The 18,971-nt window shown below is 48.7% G+C and overlaps 1 protein-coding gene across 3 annotated transcripts in view; it reads left to right on the top strand.

The window, feature by feature from the left end:
* Window positions 1–18,971, top strand: part of SBNO2 (strawberry notch homolog 2) — a 113,245-nt gene that overhangs the window by 44,109 nt on the left and 50,165 nt on the right. For 2 of the 3 annotated variants that reach the window (XM_053372770.1, XM_053372769.1), the window contains exon 5: window positions 17,891–18,049. In XM_053372770.1, the coding sequence (XP_053228745.1) occupies window positions 17,891–18,049 (159 nt within the window). Of the gene's footprint in view, window positions 1–6,857; window positions 7,144–17,890; window positions 18,050–18,971 lie in introns of those variants that run through there. The other variant, XM_053372772.1, reaches the window with a different exon arrangement.

Below are 18,971 nucleotides of genomic sequence, written 5' to 3'. Positions count from 1 at the left end.
AGCTTCCTGGTCAAAGTCCTGCCCTCCAGAGCAGGAGAAAACAGGCTTGCACCCTCTTCCACGTGGCAGCCCTTGAGATATTTGAAGTTGGCTATCCTATCTCCTGTTGTCTTTGTCCATGGAGTTTTCTTGGCAGGGATACTGGAGTGGCTTGCCGGTTCCTGCTCCAGGTGGATCACGTTTGGTCAAAACTCTCCACTATGACCTGTCCATCTTGGGTGGCCCTGCATGGCATAGTTCATAGCTTCTCTGAGTTATTCAAGCCCCTTCGCCACAGCAAGGCAGTGATCCATGAAGGGGATCAAACCTCTCCATTCTGAAGGAAATCAGCCCTGAGTGCTCACTGGAAGGACAGGTCCTGAAGCTGAGGCTCCAAGACTTTGGCCACCTCATGAGAAGAGAAGACTCCCTGGAAAAGACCCTGATGTTGGGAAAGATGGAGGGCGCAAGGAGAAGGGGACGGCAGAGGACGAGATGGTGGGACAGTGTTCTCGAAGCGACCAGCATGAGTTTAACCAAACTGCGGGAGGCAGTGGAAGACAGGAGGGCCTGGCGTGCTCTGGTCCAGGGGGTCACGAAGAGTCGGACACGACTAAACGACTAAACAACAACAACAACAACAACAATAATCCTATCTCCTATAACGCTTGTTGGATATCAGGAAGCTCTGTGAAAAGAATAGATAGGAATGTCGCTTAAAGGAGAAGAAAAAAATAGGGATTGTTAAAGTGCAACATAAATTTAAGGAATGTGAGAAGTTGTGATAAATATGAAAATTGTCAGATAGGCTGATGGAAGTCTAAAAGATGTATAAGTTAAATTGGATGTTAAATTATAATTGGAATGGTTATTGGAAATTTGAATAAAAATTAATTTAAAAAAACAAAAACAAAACAATCCTATCTCCTCTAAGTCTCATCTTTTCCGGGCTAAACATAGCAAGCACAAGCCGTTCTTGGTTTCCAGACCATTGATCGTCTTGGTTGCCCTCCTCTGCAAACCAACCTTCCAGCTTGTCAACAACCTTCTTAAATTGTGGTGCCCACAACTGTGGTGTCCAGAAGGGACTATTCCTTCCCTTGATCTGGACACTAGACTTCTGTTGATGCAGCCTAGAATAACGCTCACTTTTTTTTGCTGCTGCATCACACTGTGAGCTCATGTTCAGCTTGTGGTCCACTAAGACCCCATGTTGTTGTTGTTTAGTCATTAGTCGTGTCCGCCCCTTCGTAACCCCCTGGACCAGAGCAGGCCAGGCCCTCCTGTCTTCCACTGCCTCCCGCAGTTTGGTCAAACTCATGCTGGTAGATTCAAGAACACTGTCCCACCATCTCGTCCTCCGTCGTCCCCTTCTCCTTGTGCCCTCCATCTTTCCCAACATCAGGATCTTTTCCCGGGACTAAGAACCCTAGACCCTGTATAAGGCAATTCCCTACATCAGGTACAGGAGGTGCTGAGACCCCATGTCATCCGCGGTTTAATAGCCTAGGAGGTGAAAATGTGTTTTTATTTTATCGCCCCCCACCCACCCTGGTTGCAGACGTAATCAGCTGAGCCGACTGCACCTTGAGGCGCACGATGACAAGCCTTACCTGCAAGGCACTTGTTTTCCTTGGAGGGGTGCCAAGCGCAGTAACTTAAAAATAAACCAGGCTTTCAATCACTACCAAGTAATTGGATGCACCCCATCAAATCCGCCCACGTCTCGCCTGCCAGTTCCAGGACCAAAAGGAGGTGGAATAAAGCCAGATTCCGTATGACACGAAGTCGCGCCCTAAATCGAAATACCAGAACACGAGAGACGCTTTTCATCTATTGATAGCTGCTGCTTAGCTTGCCAGAGGGAGGCTTGTCGGCAGCTGTTCACCTGGGGCGAGTTTAGAATGGGGTTTAGGCGAGTCCCCCTCCCACCATTGCCTTTTATGGCACAGAGGTCCTAAAGTATTTAAGCAAGGCTATAAACAAAGGGACGCGGGTGGCGCTGTGGGTTAAAGCCTCAGCGCCTAGGACTTGCCGATCAAAAGGTCGGCGGTTCGAATCCCTGCGGCGGGGTGCGCTCCCGTTGTTCGGTCCCAGCGCCTGCCAACCTAGCAGTTCGAAAGCACTCCCGGGTGCAAGTAGATAAAAAGGGACCGCTTACTAGCGGGAAGGTAAACGGCGTTTCCGTGTGCGGCTCTGGCTCGCCAGAGCAGCGATGTCACGCTGGCCACGTGACCCAGAAGTGTCTGCGGACAGCGCTGGCCCCCGGCCTCTTGAGTGAGATGGGCGCACAACCCTAGAGTCTGTCAAGACTGGCCCGTACGGGCAGGGGTACCTTTACCTTTACCTTATAAACAAAGGTCCGTATAGTTAAAGCCATGGTTTTCCCAGCAGTGATGTATGGAAGTGAGAGCTGGACCATCAAGAAGGCTGATCGCCGAAGAATGGATGCTTTTGAATTCTGGTGCTGGAGGAGACTCTTGGACTACAAGAAGATCAAACCTCTCCATTCTGAAGGAAATCAGCCCTGAGTGCTCACTGGAAGGACAGATCCTGAAGCTGAGGCTCCAAGACTCATGAGAAGAGAAGACTCCCTGGAAAAGACCCTGATGTTGGGAAAGGTGGAGTGCGCAAGGAGAAGGGGACGACGGAGGACGAGATGGTGGGACAGTGTTCTTGAAGCTACCAACATGAGTTTGACCAAACTGCGGGAGACAGTGGAAGACAGGAGTGCCTGGCGTGCTCTGGTCCAGGGGTCACGAAGAGGCGGACACGACTAAACGACTAAACAACAACAAAATAAACAAACTGTTGTTGTTGCTGCTGCTGCTGCTATAATTCGTTACCCACCCTTCAACCTCGCAGGCTGGGTTGCAACAATTAGAACGCAATGTTAATAATAAAGCACAATATTACACAATTGGCCTGCAACCAATTGGAAGCCGCAGAAGCCCCATCAGACGTTCAGGTTCCAAAAGAACGTTTGTAAACTGGAACAATCCCTTCCTGGTTTGCGGCATTCAGGAGCCAAAACATTTGTCTTGCATGGCACTCGGGATCCAAGGTTTGACTATACAGTGGTACCTCGGGTTACATACGCTTCAGGTTACATATGCTTCAGGTTACACACTCCGCTAATCCAGAAATAGTGCTTCAGGTTAAGAACTTTGCTTCAGGATGAGAACAGAAATCGTGCTGCGGCAGCGTGGCAGCAGCAGGAGGCCCCATTAGCTAAAGTGGTGCTTCAGGTTAAGAACAGTTTCAGGTTAAGAACGGTCCTCCGGAACGAATTAAGTACTTAACCCGAGGTACCACTGTATTGTGTTTTAATCTGGAACCTTAGGGTGAAGGGTTAGGAAGGAAGGAAGGAATCTTAGTCCTTAATTCTATGAGACTCCTTGTGCTTTGCACAAACAAAGCAACAGGATGGTAGTGGCCAGTGATAAGAGGCAGGGAATCTTCCAATGCTTTTCGATTTTTCCCCACTGAAAATTTTCCCGTTCCGTAAAGTTCTTTGATAACAGCGAACAGGTGCCAGTTGCAAAGGACAGTCTGGGACAAGCATGGCAGTTCCAACCTTTTTGTCTTTGACAAAAGCCATGCTTATTTTTCCCTGGCCTTTGGCACGTACGCAAACATATATATGCATCTATATTATATAAATATATAGGCCCACTCTACTCTTGTGAACGTAATTTGTTTTAAGCTGGTTTTAATATTGGGCTTTTTTAGTTTTTCCAAGCTGCCCTGGGGGGTCTTACAGCCGTGAACCGTTGTAGCAGGTAGTGATAATAAATGCCAAATTAGATCAGCCTGCAGGGCACCAGAAAAAGTCTCCAAAGCGGTATAGAAATAATAATAATAGTAGTAGTAGTAATATCTCTCCAAAAGCTGCCTAAACATTCCATTTTGGAAATTGTAACCTTGGTTTTATAGGGACACGGGTGGCGCTGTGGGTTAAACCACAGAGCCTAGGACTTGCCGATCAGAAGGTTGGCGGTTCGAATCCCCGCAACAGGGTGAGCTCCCGTTGCTCAGTCCCTGCTCCTGCCAACCTAGCAGTTCGAAAGCACGTAAAAGTGAAAGTAGATAAATAGGTACTGCTGCGGCGGGAAGGTAAACGGCGTTTCCATGCGCTGCTCTGGTTCGCCAGAAGCGGCTTAGTCATGCTGGCCACATGACCCGGAGGCTGTGCGCCAGCTCCCTCGGCCAGTAAAGCGAGATGAGCACCGCAACCCCAGAGTCGGCCACGACTGTACTTAACGGTCAGGGGTCCCTTTACCTTTACCTTTAACCTTGGTTTAAGGAGCTGTTGGGTGCCTGGCATTTATATATCTGAGTTTCTAACCCTGCTTCTGTAAAGGTTCAGCCAGCTGAAGTTTTAGTTGCCGGCTCAACTCCCGTTTGCAAGGAGAAAAGCCTGAGTAAACGAGTCTAACCTAATATAACGGTTATCCACAAACCCATAAGGAAAGCAGCCTTATACTGAGTCAGACCGAACTGGCAGTAGCTCTTCAGCCTTTCCTGGAAAGGTTTATTTCCCCCCGTTTTCTTAATTTTTTATTTAAAAGATTGCTAGTCTTTTAAAACAAAACCCCTGCATTGACCCTGAGCCACTGTGTTCCCCTTTAGAAACGATAGCGCAACATTTGTAACGAAAGTTCTCTTTTTTACAATACAGTGATAACTCGGGTTAAGTACTTAATTCGTTCCGGAGGTCCGTACTTAACCTGAAACTGTTCTTAACCTGAAGCACCACTTTAGCTAATGGAGCCTCCTGCTGCTGCCATGCCGCCGGAGCACGATTTCTGTACTCATCCTGAAGCAAAGTTCTTAACCTGAAGCACTATTTCTGGGTTAGCGGAGTTTGTAACATGAAGCATATGTAACCCGAGGTACCACAGTAAACTTTTATTGAAAGTTTTTCCGCGTAAGATACAATAAAAACCACACTGATCTAAGAAAGAAAAATAGAAAGGAAGGAAGTGGAGGAAAGGAAGAGAATAAAGAAGAAAAGAAAGGGGGGGAAGAGGAGGAAAAGGAAGAGAAGAAAGAAAGAAAGAAAGAGGAAAAGGAAAAGGAAAAGACAAAGTCCTCTATCAAAATTGAAGTTCTGATTTAAACAAGAGATGGCCCTTGTTGTTGTTGTGTTTGGTCGTGTCTGACTCTTCGTGACCCCCTGGACCAGAGCACGCCAGGCACTCCTGTCTTCCACTGCCTCCCGCAGTTTGGTCAAACTCATGCTGGTAGCTTCGAGAACACCGTCCCACCATCTCGTCCTCTGTCATCCCCTTCTCCTTGCGCCCTCCATCTTTCCCAACATCAGAGTCTTTTCCAGGGAGTCTTCTCTTCTTATGAGGTGGCCAAAGTATTGGAGCCTCAGCTTCAGGATCTGTCCTTCCAGTGAGCACTCAGGGCTGATTTCCTTCAGAATGGAGAGGTTGGATCTTCTTGCAGTCCATGGGACTCTCAAGAGTCTCCTCCAGCACCATCATTCAAAAGCATCCATTCTTCGGCGATCAGCCTTCTTTATGGTCCTGCTCTCACTTCCATACATCACTGCTGGGAAAACCAGAGGTGGCCCTTATACAGAGTCAAATCGTTGGTCCATCTAGCCTATGGTGGTTTGCAGTGGCTCTCCAGGATTTAAGGCAGGGAATTTTTCGGTCGGCAACCTGGCATTGGGAGATCTCCACGTGGTCACAATTCAAAAAAGCACACTTGGGGGATTTCTAGACCTGCAGATGCCACCGGGGACGGACCTTGGCTCCACCTGCGTGCCATGCAGGCCCTCTGCCCCACAGGTGTAGCACCAGGAAGCTGGCACGCGGCGAGGAGCAACCAGAACATTCGGTGTTTAACTGGCGACACTTTTCTCTCTCTCTTAGTCGCTGTTTTGTTTTCTTCTTAAACCCGTGCCTCTTTTAATTGCAAGCCGAGGACAGCTTCTGACCTGTGCAGACAGCTTGCCCCCATCCTTCTCGTGACATCCCCTTCTCTTGCAAGAGTACAAAAGCGTAGGTGTTCGTCATGTGTATTTTTTTTTTTAAAACAATCAACCCACCATCCTTCCAGAAATTGCTTCTTGCATGTTCATGATTCATTCTGGCTCGCGTCCGTTCAAAATTACCACTTCCACAGGCCGCGTGAACCAGTAGCGTGACACTTTTTTAAAAAAAACCTTTCTAAAGAACTATTTTCTGGCGCGGATTGGGCAAGGGGCTTTTTGCAGGCTCCGTTATGGCTTTTTTTTTGAGGGGTGGGGGAAGAAACGGCAGCAAGGAACAGTTCCTGTTAGGTTCCCAGAGGTTGTGGCAAAAGTTGTTGTTTACTATTATTAATAACAACAACAACGACAGAAAGATGCCACCCTGAGAGCAGCTGTTTGGGTCTGGAACGGAAGCTTCGAAAGTTCCCTTTTCAAGCCAGCCTTCGCCGGCAACACCCCAGGGGCCCGCCTTCTAAATTTAGCATTTATTTGGTTTGCTCTTTTCCCAGGGGGTGGGGGTGGTTGTTGGCGGGGAGGGGAAACACAACTTTTAAAACATTAAAACTTAACACGGGCCTAAGCCGGGTTGGGTTTGGAGCGCTGGGAAGAGAAGCCAGCCTCGCTTTTGGGCCCCCGGCCCCAAACCCCCTTTCTGTATCCTTTTGTTTACAGTGGCTCTGTGGTTTAAATTACACGACATACAGTAATTCTGCTGTCATTGCCAGTAATTTCACTGACTTACCAGGCAGGCTTCATTTCCTGAAAGTCAGCCGGGCTGGACTTAGAGGAAGACTGCACCCTCCTCTTCGTGACTAAACCAATCCGATCGCAGTGGGGGGGTGGGCTGGGGTGGAGGGAAGAGACCGGCTTTTTCTGCCAGGCTGCCTTCATCAGACAAGCCTCTTCTTCCTCCTCCTCCTCTTCTTCTTTTTGGCGCCCTCCCTTTCTGTAATTCCGTGCCAATTCTTTAGACAATTTAAAAACAAAAAAACCCCAACTTTCCAATGCTCCTCTCCTGACAAGCCCGCTGTCATGAGGCAAGACTCATCGCCCTTGGGTGCCGAGAAAGTCCGCTTTTCCTCTTTGCCAGGGACCAGCTCGCCTCGCCTCGCCTTCCATGCCGGCTTAATATGTCCCAGATGCAGTTCTGGCTCAAGTTTGCGTCGCTCTTCAAGGTAACTTTTTGAAAAACATTTTTTTAAAAAACTGTGTTACGTTTTTACAAACATACACACCTTTTTCTGTTTGCATTTGGAGCCCCGCTTTGCATTCTTGGCATTTCAGAGTCGCGGGCGCTTTGAACTCTGTGGTGTCTTAAATTTCAGGTGTTTCCCTCCCCTCCTCCAGGGTCCTTTGCTTGGGGGGGGGCAGGAGGGAATCAGCCAAACAGCGGCAATTGATCAGACGGTTGCAAAGTCCACAGAACTTTTTATGGAAAGATTGGTGGTGGGCTCTCTCTCTCTCTCTCTCTCTGTGTCTATGTGTTCTGTGCCACGGCAGCGTTCGAGGAAGCAAGAACGGGATATTTTACGGAGAAAAACCCATTTGTCAGGGTGAGGTTTGGAGAGACGGTTGGGAAGGGGGCCTTCTGTAGTCTGCAAAAGTGCACAGGGGTGGGTCTGCGCAGCTTTGACAACCGGCTCTCCAAAGAGCCTGTGCTTTGAGAAAAAGTTTTTCAGCCCTGAGAGCGGAGAGGGGAGCAGCTGCCAGCCTCAGATGTTTTTCGCTCCGCAGGTATTTCCCTGCCTTCCGACAACCAGCCGCCAAGAGCCCGACTTGCACAATTACAATGCAACCACCCCCAGCCGCTTGATTTCTCTCGACTTGCAAGACTTTAGAGACTTAACTTTCAGGGGTCTCGGCAACGGGTACAGCTGGGAAACAGGGCAGGGTTAGGGGGACCTGGAAAAGAAAAACCTCTTGATTTGGCTGTTCAGTCATCTTCCAATAATCTGCAACCTGTCTTTTATCTGGAGGGTGTGTGTGTGTGTGTGTGTGTGTGTGTGTGTGTTTTAAACCGGTCTCCAGACATTGCCTTCTGCCTCCTTGCTGTAATTTATTTCTCAATTAAGTTTGCTTCCTGCTTTTCCTCCCATTTCTGGGAAGCGCCGTTTGTGAGGATTTCCCCCCAGCCTATTATTATTATATTATCAGCCTTGTGAGATTTGGTAGCCTTGCGGGTTGTACGTGTTTTGATCCGGGGTTCCCGGGTCCTGCAAGCAAGATGTGAAACGTAGAGAGCCCTGTTAAAACCTAACACAGCCTTTCGCAAACTCGGGTCTCCAGCTGGACTACAACTCCCATCCCTCACAGCTACAAGGATCAGTGAGGGGTGATGGGAGTTGTAGTCCGACAGCATCTGGCTGGAGTTGGAGAGAGGCTTGGATCCAGACCCTGGCGTGCTTAGAGTAGACCTTTTGTAACTAATGGGGCTTAGGTTACTCGGGAACTAACGGAAGTCCTATTGATTTCATTTTGCCCGCTCCACACATGGCAAAGACCGGATCCAGCCTAATAATGCCTTTCGCACTTTGAAAGTGCTGGACTAGGATAGCAGCCAGTGGTCAGGAGTTCAGGTTGGATCCAGCAGCCTCTTCTGGTGGGTTCAAATCCTGCGGCCATTGCTTCCTCTCCCCCTGACTCAGAGGGCAGTTGCAAGGGTGAAGTGGTTCGCGTCCCTTAGGAGGACGCAGGAAAGTTTGCGGTGAGGCTGAGAGTATTCCCGCTAGTGAGATGCAACTCTTGACGAAATCAAGCAAAGATGTCTGTTTCTATTAGTTATTACCAAACTTTTTTTTTCTTATCCTGTTAGGTGCTCAGCACAGCTTGACTGGAAGTGAACAAAAAACTAATTGGGACAAACTAGGGCTTAAAATGCAAATTAGATTCGCTTCTTAGTGGGGGGGGGCAGTGATTCAGTTTTTGAAAACACACCAGTCTCCGCAGACAGCAAATGAGGTGTTCTGTGTGACCCAGAGGCTGCCGTAGCCCCACACATCCCAGAACGGCAGCTTCTGCTTTTAGCGTTCCCCTATTTCGGCTTTCTCTAGGCTGGTGGTGTGTGAAGTTCCTGGTCTTCCCCCCCACAACGTAGCGCAGTTACGGAATGCTGTATTTTGAATGTGGACACGGGCAGGACCATGAGGAAATGTACTTATACTTAATAAGCCTGCCTCTCATCTCCACGTTGTGGCATGGCTGTTGTGGCATGGCTGCAGTCGATCAACCAACGTTCCTTGGACAGATCGTGAATGCATTTCCTGCAATAAAGTCCTCATTCCTGCAGGGGATATCTAAACCATCTCGCTTGCAAAGGATGCTGCCAACTTGAAAGGCTTTAAAAGGAGGATTAGGCAAATTCATGGCGGGAGGGGGAGGCTGTTAATAGCTGCTAACTCTCACAGTTGTGCTCTCTGCCTAGCTGCAGTAAATTCTTCCCCCCCAGTTGCTAGAAACCGCAGGAGGCGAGAGTTGAGAGTTGCTCTTGTGCTCAAATCATAGAACTGTAGAATTGGAAGGGACATCCAGGGCTCATCCAGTCCAACCCCCTGCAATGCGGGAATCTCAACTAAAGCATGGCCTGACAGATGGCCACCCAACCTCTGCTTAGAAACCTCCGAGGAAGGAGAGTCCACCTCTCGTGGGAGTCTGTTCCACTGCCGAACAGCTCTTACTGTCAGAAAGTTTTTTTCTGAATGTTGAGCTGAAATCTCCTTGTAACTTGAAGCCATTGGTTTGAGCCTAACCCTCCAGAGAGGAGAAAACAAGCTGGCTCCCTCTTCCATATGACAGCCCTTCAGATATTTGAAGATGGCTCTCATATCTCCTCTCAGTCTCCTCTTTCCCAGGCTAAACATACCCAGCTCCTTCAAATATTCCTCTTCAGGCTTAGTTTCCAGACCCTTGATCATCTCGGTTGCCCTCCTCTGCCCACCTTCCAGCTTGTCAACATCATTCATAAACCGTGATGCCCAGAATTGGACGCAGTATTCCAGGTGTGGTCTGACCAAGGCAGAATAGAGCAAGACTATGACTTCCCTTGATCTGGACACTAGACTTCTGTTGATGCAGCCTAGAATAGTGTTACCTGGTTTTTTTTTGCTGCTGCATCATCACACTGTTGGCTCCTTTTTACATGTACCGCTTGCGGGTTGGGGGGGGGGAATTGCCCCGATCCAGCAGGCCCTTCTTCGGTTTGCTTTGGGTGGAGATGTGGCAGGAGAATGCTTTGGGCTGAAAACTCTGCTCAATCCCTGCTTGTGCGCCTTTCCCCCATCTCACACTGGAGAGCCAGCGTGGTGTAGTGGTTAAGAGCGGTAGTCTCGTAATCTGGGGAACCAGGTTCGATTCCCCGCTCCTCCACCTGCAGCTGCTGGGTGACCTTGGGCCAGTCACACTTCTCTGAAGTCTCTCAGCCCCACTCACCTCACAGGGTGTTTGTTGTGGGGGAGGAAGGGAAAGGAGAATGTGAGCCGCTTTGAGACTCCTTCGGGTAGTGATAAAGCGGGATATCAATTCCAAACTCTTCTTCATCGGTCATCTCAAACTTTGGTCCACTGCAGCAAAGCCTTTCCTCTTTCGCCAGCCTTCCGCTTTTCCCGCAGTCTCTCCGTTGCTCAAGGTGCAGAATATCAGGGCATTATTGCCTTGCGTGGAAAGCACAACAGGGAAGGTTTTTAACAACTGCTGCTGCCAGACCCCGCCGCCTGAATCCTCTTCTGAACATACTGCAGGGTTAGGTTGTAGATGTTGTTTGGACGTCCAGCGGCCAGCAGGCTCAGTGGTCAAGGACGCTGGTAGCTGGACTCCCAGTCTTCAGAAACTCAGATATATATGTTAATCACCCGATGGCATCTTAAACCTAAGTTAAAGTCACCATGGAATGTCTAGACGCCTCTCTCTCTCATTTTTATTACATTTTCTGTTTTACAATTTAGAATACTTATTTAAACATCCTTAAAATATCAGTGACTTCCCTTCTTCTCTTTCCATGGTTCATTTTGCATACCATAAATCCCTACATATTTTACATAAACTAAACCATTCAGTATTCCATTATTGCATCCGTCAAAGCTTAATTTACACTGCTGAATTTATCTTAATGCTGCCAACCTTTTCAAGTGTGCACAATTTCCCCCCATACATTCAATAAACATTTTCCAACCTTCTCTAAACGTATGTTCTTCTATATGTGCTAAGTCTGCAAGCTGCGCGTATTCCATCAGCTTAAGTTGCCATCCTTCTTTGGTTGGGGACATTTTGCTTATTTATTTACCTACTTAATTCATAGGGCTTCCCTATAGCAGAAGTGCTCTAGGAAGCCAGTGGGGTGTAGTGGTTCGAGTGTTAGACAATGACCTGGGGGATCAGGGTTTGAACCTCCACTCCATCAGGAATCTTGCGGGGTGACCTTGCCTGCCTTGATCTACGTCAGACTTCCTCGGCCCTCCAGATGTTTTGAGACTACAATTCCCATCATCCCTGACCAGTGGTCCTGCTAGCTAGGGATCGTGGGAGTTGTAGGCCAAAAACATCAGGAGGGCCGAGGTTGAGGAAGCCTCATCTACGTCCTACACCCTGTCTAAACATGCTAGCTCTTTTAGGGTTTTTTTTTTAATTGGGTTTCTGGTTTTGTTTTGATTTTATGTGTTTTATATTTTAGGTGAACCGCCCTGAGACCTTTGGGTATAGGGTGGTATACAAATTAAATAAATAAAAAGAATAATAATTGCTTCTCCACACCCCGGCCCAACTCCCTGCAGATTATTCTCGCCGTAGTTTGGTCCACCTAAGCCCGGAGTGGCTGTAGCAGAATGGAATAGCCCCTGTTTCCCCGAGTCTGAATGTCCGTCATCCCCAGGTGGAGCAGAGGAAAACCATGGAGAGCTCTCTGCCGGTCTGTGTAGACCAGTTGTCTTCAACCTGGGTGGAGGTTGGTCCCCAGGTGTGGGCAAGACTATAAGTGCCATCATCCACAGCCAGCTTTGCCTAGGATGATGGGCTTTGTAGTCCGCCTGCTTCTGGAGACCCTTCAGGTTGAAAAACACTGGTGAGCGGGACAGATCCAGCGGTCTGACTCGGTGTAAAGCGACTTGCGGTTCAGATCGGCTCTTTTATGGCCCACGGGGGCTAGAACGTTGCTTTGCTTCTGGGCGAAGGCTGGACGCCCACGATAGCTTGCCAGCTTCCTGTTTCATCTCCCACCTCCCACCTGTTAGGCTGCTCCTGAAATGTTCCTACAAGCACTCAGTGAGGCTACTCGAGAGTAAGCAGGGTAGATCCGACAGGCCAGTTGGACAGGAATACCCAGTAAAATGGGTGTGTTCGGGAATGAGTGTTTTTTTATTTTTATTGTTCCTCTTCTGATTTTCCACATTCCTAGGGTGGTTTTTTATCTTACGAAACAATGCCTTCTGATTCCTTTGTACCTGGGCAAAGTCCCCTTGTTTTTTAACCTCCTGTTCCTGGGGACTTGCCCAGACAGCAACGGCCCCGTGTGTGTGTGTGTGTTGTGTTGTGTGTGTGTGTGTGTGTGTGTGTGAGAGAGAGAGAGAGAGAGAGAGAGAGATCTAGCACAACACAACTAGAAGGGTAGTGATCCGGAAGCTTGCAATAACACGCCAAGCAATTTATATTTTTACACTGCCTTTCAGGACTCTGGGCAGGTTGCACAGATTAAAATGACGCAGGCAAAATACCCGAAGCTAAAAACGGACGGAAGGCAGTGGTTAAAAAAAGCAAATTAAGCTCTTAACTAGAATTAAAACAATTTAAATAAACCCAACTACATTAAAATGCAGATAATAAAAACACCTTCTTTCCTGAAGAAGGAAAAAAGTAGTAGTCTTGTTGGAATAGAACAAGAAGGGCTAGCAAGGAAGGAGCCAGCTTTGCTCATCTATGAAGGCAATTCCCGAGTTCAGATAGGCAAACTAACTTGTCGGTCTTATGGGGAAACCCATTCTCAAGCATCTCAACCTGCCAAAACCTCTAAGTTTCCACTAAACGCAGCAAGGGTTCTGTCCCACCTTACAAGGTGGTGCTGTGGTCTAAACCACTGAACCTCTTGGGCTTGCTGATCGGAAGGTCGGCAGTTCGAATCCCCGTGATGGAGTGAGCTCCCATTGCTCCGTCCCAGCTCCTGCCAGCCTAGCAGTTCGGAAGCACACCAGCGCGAGTAGATAAATAGGTACTTCTGCGGCGGGAAGGTAAACAGCGTTTCCATGCGCTCTGGTTTCCATCACGGTGTCCCGTTGCGCCAGAAGCGGTTTAGTCCTGCTGGTCACATGACCCTTTAAGCCATGGGTAGGCAAACTAAGGCCCGGGCACCGGATCCGGCCCAATCGCCTTCTCAATCCGACCCACAGAGGGTCCGGGAATCAGCGTGTTTTTACCTGAGTAGAATGTGTCCTTTTATTTAAAAGGCATCTCTGGGTTATTTGTGGGGCCTGTCTGGTGTTTTTACACGAGTTGAATGTGTGCTTTTATTTAAAATGCATTTCTGGGTTATTTGTGGGGCATAGGAATTCATTTTGTTTTGTTTTTCTAAATACTGTAGTAGTAGTAATAGTGATAATAATAATCATCATCATCGACATGATCATCATCATAAATTTTTACCCCATCCATCTGGCTGGGTCTCCCCAGCCACTCTGGGCAGCTCCCAACAGAATAAAAACGTGATAAAACATCAAACATTAAAAACTTCCCTAAACCAGGCTGCCTTCGGGTGTCTTCTAAAAGTCAGATAGTTGTTTATTTCACAGGGTGGGCGCCACTACCGAGAAGGCCCTTGTCTGGGAATCGGGCAGAAATAGCACCTGGGCGGATTTTTGCTGAATCGGCAAAATGTATGGGAAAACTCGGGTGTATGTCAAGTAGGGCGATTGAAGAAAAAAAATCAAAGAAAGGCGCCCCCCCCCCGTTTTGGGGGGTGGTGGAAGAGATATTCCCCACCAAAAAGCTTAACAACTTTCATCTATTTATCACTTTTGCAAATATGGCAACGCGAGGAATTCCTGCGGCAGTAAAACCAGTGGCACATTTTGGAAAGCTCAGCAGGGTCCGGGATGGTTCCTGATTGGACGGGGGACCTCATGCTGAGATTTCCTACATTGCAGGGGGTTGGACTAGATGGCCCTCGGGGGGCCCTCCCAAGTCCCAGAAAGAAGCAGGATATGGCTGTGCTTCAGTGGTGGAACCTGCGCTTTGCAGGCTGGAGTCTGGCAGGTTCATTCGCAAGCACCTTCCGTCAAAGAAGTTCTCTGTTGTGATGCGTGAAGGTCTCTGGATTAGTATTTTGAAAGAGAGGGGTGTGCACGTGTAATTCGGAAAGCTGCTCCTTTTCTCTGTGTGTGTGTGTCTTGGGAGGCTTGTCGCTGCTGGCTTTTTGCATCTTCATTTCAGGTCTTGTGATTGATGTGGAAATCGTTCAGCTTGGTTGCGTGCTATTCAGTACTTCCTTTGTTATTTACAGCTGATTTGGCCAGGTTGCTGCTGTGCGCTTTTTCATGTTGTAAGCTGCCTTGAGCATGGTTTGAAATTCTGGAAAGGTGGCATGCAAATGAAATTATTTCTCTCTGTGTGTGTACAAACACACACCAGACTTCAGGCTCGTGAATTCCCCCCTCTCCCCTTAAATTAAAAAAGTTAAAGGGACTCCTCACCATTAGGTCCAGTTGTGGCCGACTCTGGGGTTGCGGTGCTCATCTCACTTTACTGGCCGAGGGAGCCGGCGTACAGCTTCCGGGTCATGTGGCCAGCAGGACTGAGCCACTTCTGGCGAACCAGAGCACGGAAACGCCATTTACCTTCCCGCCGGAGTGGTACCTATTTATCTACTTGCACTTTGAGGTGCTTTCGAACTGCTAGGTTGGCAGGAGCAGGGACCGAGCAACGGGAGCTCACCCCATCGTTGCGGGGATTCGAACTGCCGACCTTCTGATCGGCAAGTCCTAGGCTCTGTGGTTTAACCCACAGCGCCACCCGCATCCCTGGGCAACTATTTAGGGAGACCCTAAAATGGCAGGTTGGGGTAGGGTGGAGACGAGCTGCTTTGAGCATGTACTGCCTTGAGCTTCCTGCAGTCAATCAGAATCTGTGCTTTGGTTTCCGAATGTTTTGGAAGTCGAACGGCCTTCCGGAACGGATTCTGTTTGACTTCCGATGTACCACTGTATAAAGCAGTCATAGGCAAACTCGGCCCTCCAGATACTATGGGACTACAACTCCCATCATCCCTAGCTAACAGGACCAGTGGTCAGGGATGATGGGAGCTGTAGTCCCAAAACATCTGGAGGGCCGAGGTTGCCTATGCTGGGAGCTGGGCATGTTTAGCCTGGAGAAGAGGAGGTTAAGGGGTGATATGATAGCCATGTTCAAATATATAAAAGGATGTCACATAGAGGAGGGAGAAAGGTTGTTTTCTGCTGCTCCAGAGAAGCGGACACGGAGCAATGGATCCAAACTACAAGAAAGAAGATTCCACCTAAACATTAGGAAGAACTTCCTGACAGTAAGAGCTGTTTGACAGTGGAATTTGCTGCCAAGGAGTGTGGTGGAGTCTCCTCCTTTGGAGGTCTTTAAGCAGAGGCTTGACAACCATATGTCAGGAGTGCTCTGATGGTGTTTCCTGCTTGGCAGGGGGTTGGACTCGATGGCCCTTGTGGTCTCTTCCAACTCTAGGATTCTATGATTCTATGGTATAAAGGTTATTCACAAACCCATAAGTGAACACAGGAAAGTTACCTTATACTGAGTCAGACTGGCAGTAACTCTCCAGCCTTGCCTGGAAAGGTCCCCCCCCCCCTTCTTAATTTTTCATTTAAAAGATTGATAGTCTTTTAAAACAAAACCTCTGGATTGAACCTGAGCCGCTGTGTTCCCCTTTAGAAACAGCAGCACAAGATTCATAACGAAAGTTTTTTTTTTTTTTACAATCAACTTTTATTGAAAGTTTTCCACGTGAGATACAGTAAAAACCACACTGATCTAAGAAAGGGAAACAGAAAGAAAGAGGAGGAAAGGAAGAGAATAAAGAAAAGAAAGAAAAAGAGGAAAAGGAAATGACAAAGTCCTCTATCAAAACTGAAGTTCTAATTTACACAGGAGGTGGCTCTTATACAGAGACAAATCGTTGGATCCATCTAGCCTATGCTGGTTTGCAGTGGCTCTCCAAGATTTAAGGCAGGGAATTGTTCGGTTGCCAACCTGTTCGGTCGCAATTCAAAAAAGCGCACTTAGGGTATTTCTAGACCTGCAGATGCCACCGGGGACGGACCCTGGCTCCTTCTGCATGCCGGGCGGGTCCTCTGCCCCACAGGTGTAGCACCAGGAAGCTGGCACGCGACGAGGAACAACCAGAACATCCGGCATTTAACTGGCGGCACTTCTTTCTTTCTTAGTTGCTGTTTAGTTTTCTTTTTAAACCCGTGCCTCTTCTAATTGCAAGCCGAGGGCAGCTTCTGACCTGTGCAAACAGCAGGCCCCGATCCTTCTCTTGACATCCCCTTCTTTTGCAGATACAGAGCCTCCTACGCTCCCATCTAATTCTATCGGCCAGATATTGCTGTTATTTATTAAATTTATAGACCGCTCTCCATCTGTAGGTCTCAGGGTGGTTCACAACATTTAGGGTGGGGGTATCTGGGTGGCGCTGTGGGTTAAACCACAGATCCTAGGACTTGCCGATCAGAAGGTCGGCGGTTCGAATCCCCACGACGGGGTGAGCTCCCGTTGCTCGGTCCCTGCCCCTGCCCACCTAGCAGTTCGAAAGCATGCCAAAGTGCAAGTAGATAAATAGGTACCGCTCCGGCGGGAAGGTAAACGGCGTTTCCATGTGTGCTCTGGTACGCCAGAAGCAGCTTAGTCATGCTGGCCACATGACCCGGAAGCTGTACGCCGGCTCCCTCGGCCAGTAAAGCGAGATGAGCGCCGCAACCCCAGAGTCGGCCACGACTGGACCTAATGGTCAGGGGTCCCTTTACCTTTATCCTGGAATAATTAGCAGATGATAAGTAAAAAACAGTCTCCGAAAACACTATTAACAAAGCAGCGATCCTGCTTGGGAGGTTTTTAAGCAGAGGTTGGGTAGCTGTCAAGGAGTATTGAGTTGCGGTTCATGCATTGCTGGGGGTTGATCTAGATGAGCTCTGGCAATCCCTCCCAACACTACGAGTAGTCTGTGATTCAGTGTTCTGGTGGGTGCCAGGGTGGCACAGCTGTATTTCACGATCCACTCTCTCTCTATGAAAAGGATCTAGGAGTCTTGGTTGACCACAAACTTGACATGAGCCAACAGTGTGACGCGGCAGCTAAAAAAGCCAATGCAATTCTGGGCTGCATCAATAGGAGTATAGCATCTAGATCAAGGGAAGTAATAGTGCCACTGTATTCTGCTCTGGTCAGACCTCACCTGGAGTACTGTGTCCCGTTCTGGGCACCACAGTTCAAGAAGGACACTGACAAACTGGAACGTGTCCAGAGGAGGGCAACCAAAATGGTCAAAGGCCTGGAAACGGCTAAGGGAGCTGGGCATGTTTAGCCTGGAGAAGAGGAGGCTAAGGGGTGATATGATAGCCATGTTCAAATATATAAAAGAATGTCACATAGAGGAGGGAGAAAGGTTGTTTTCTGCTGCTCCAGAGAAGCGGACACGGAGCAATGGATCCAAACTACAAGAAAGAAGATTCCACCTAAACATTAGGAAGAACTTCCTGACAGTAAGAGCTGTTTGACAGTGGAATTTGCTGCCAAGGAGTGTGGTGGAGTCTCCTCCTTTGGAGGTCTTTAAGCAGAGGCTTGACAACCATATGTCAGGAGTGCTCTGATGGTGTTTCCTGCTTGGCAGGGGGTTGGACTCGATGGCCCTTGTGGTCTCTTCCAACTCTATGATTCTATGATTCTCTCTCTCTCTCTCTCCAGGACTCTACGTTCCCCACCGATCTCTCCAGCAACTCCCTCTTCTCCTCCCCGGCCGACTCCCTCTCGGACATCGCCGACGCTCAGGAATTCCTCCCCGCCGACAGCCTCAGCCGCGTGCCGACGATATGGGACATCACCCCGCAGCAGAACCAAATAGAGGTCCGTCCCTGGCCTTCCCACCCATCGCTCTGTCGCAATGCCTTCCCGTAAACTTCACACAATCTCCTGCCATAATTGGCAGCGGTGCTCCTAACTTCCTTTCCACCATTGCCCTGTCTGGTGAAACCAGGCGCTTTCAGACTTGCCCGTACGAGCGGCACCGATGGGTGGGCCAATTAACCAGCCCCAGCTGATAGGAACAAAACCCGCAGCTACCTGCGGGCTTGACGCCGCTGGGCTTTGAAACGCACAAAACTTCCCCCGCTTTTCTCTCCAGCTTCCTGTTGGTAATTGTGACTCAGGCTTCCAGTAATGGAAGAGGCTTTTTTAAAAAGAGAGAGAGAGAAAGGAAGAAAGCCACCCTTTTTTAAAAAAGGGAAATAATTGCAGTGTGTTTGTGCCTGCCTGATCTTCCCATATTTCACTTCTGCTTCAGGAATGCCTCGCAAACCTCTCTTTTCTCAAAGCCGTTTTATAGCCATTTGGCTTCTGCAAAGTCTAAGGAAAAGGCACTTCGGTCTGGAATCTTTGTAGTTGTTATGGGTGTGTTTGTGTGTCTAGGGAGGGCTTGGGAGATGAAAATTCCCCGGTTGACATTGATTACCCAAAACCAAGGGTGAAGGAGCACAGTTAGGTCGGTCACATCATCGCGGACTAGAAACCAGATAGATGCACAATCTCTCTCTTTAAGACGCAATTACTACTTGGCTACTTGACTACTAGGGACCGCTTACTAGCGGGAAGGTAAACGGCGTTTCCATGTGCGGCTCTGGCTCGCCAGAGCAGCGATGTCACGCTGGCCACGTGACCCGGAAGTGTCTGCGGACAGCGCTGGCTCCCGGCCTATAGAGTGAGATGGGCGCACAACCCTATAGTCTGTCAAGACTGGCCCGTACGGGCAGGGGTACCTTTACCTTTACTA

The sequence above is a fragment of the Podarcis raffonei genome, chromosome 18, assembly GCF_027172205.1.
Source record: "Podarcis raffonei isolate rPodRaf1 chromosome 18, rPodRaf1.pri, whole genome shotgun sequence".
Classification (NCBI taxonomy): Eukaryota; Metazoa; Chordata; class Lepidosauria; order Squamata; family Lacertidae; genus Podarcis; species Podarcis raffonei.
Note: the sequence above shows the minus strand (reverse complement) of the source record. Positions and strands in the feature narration are given on the sequence as shown.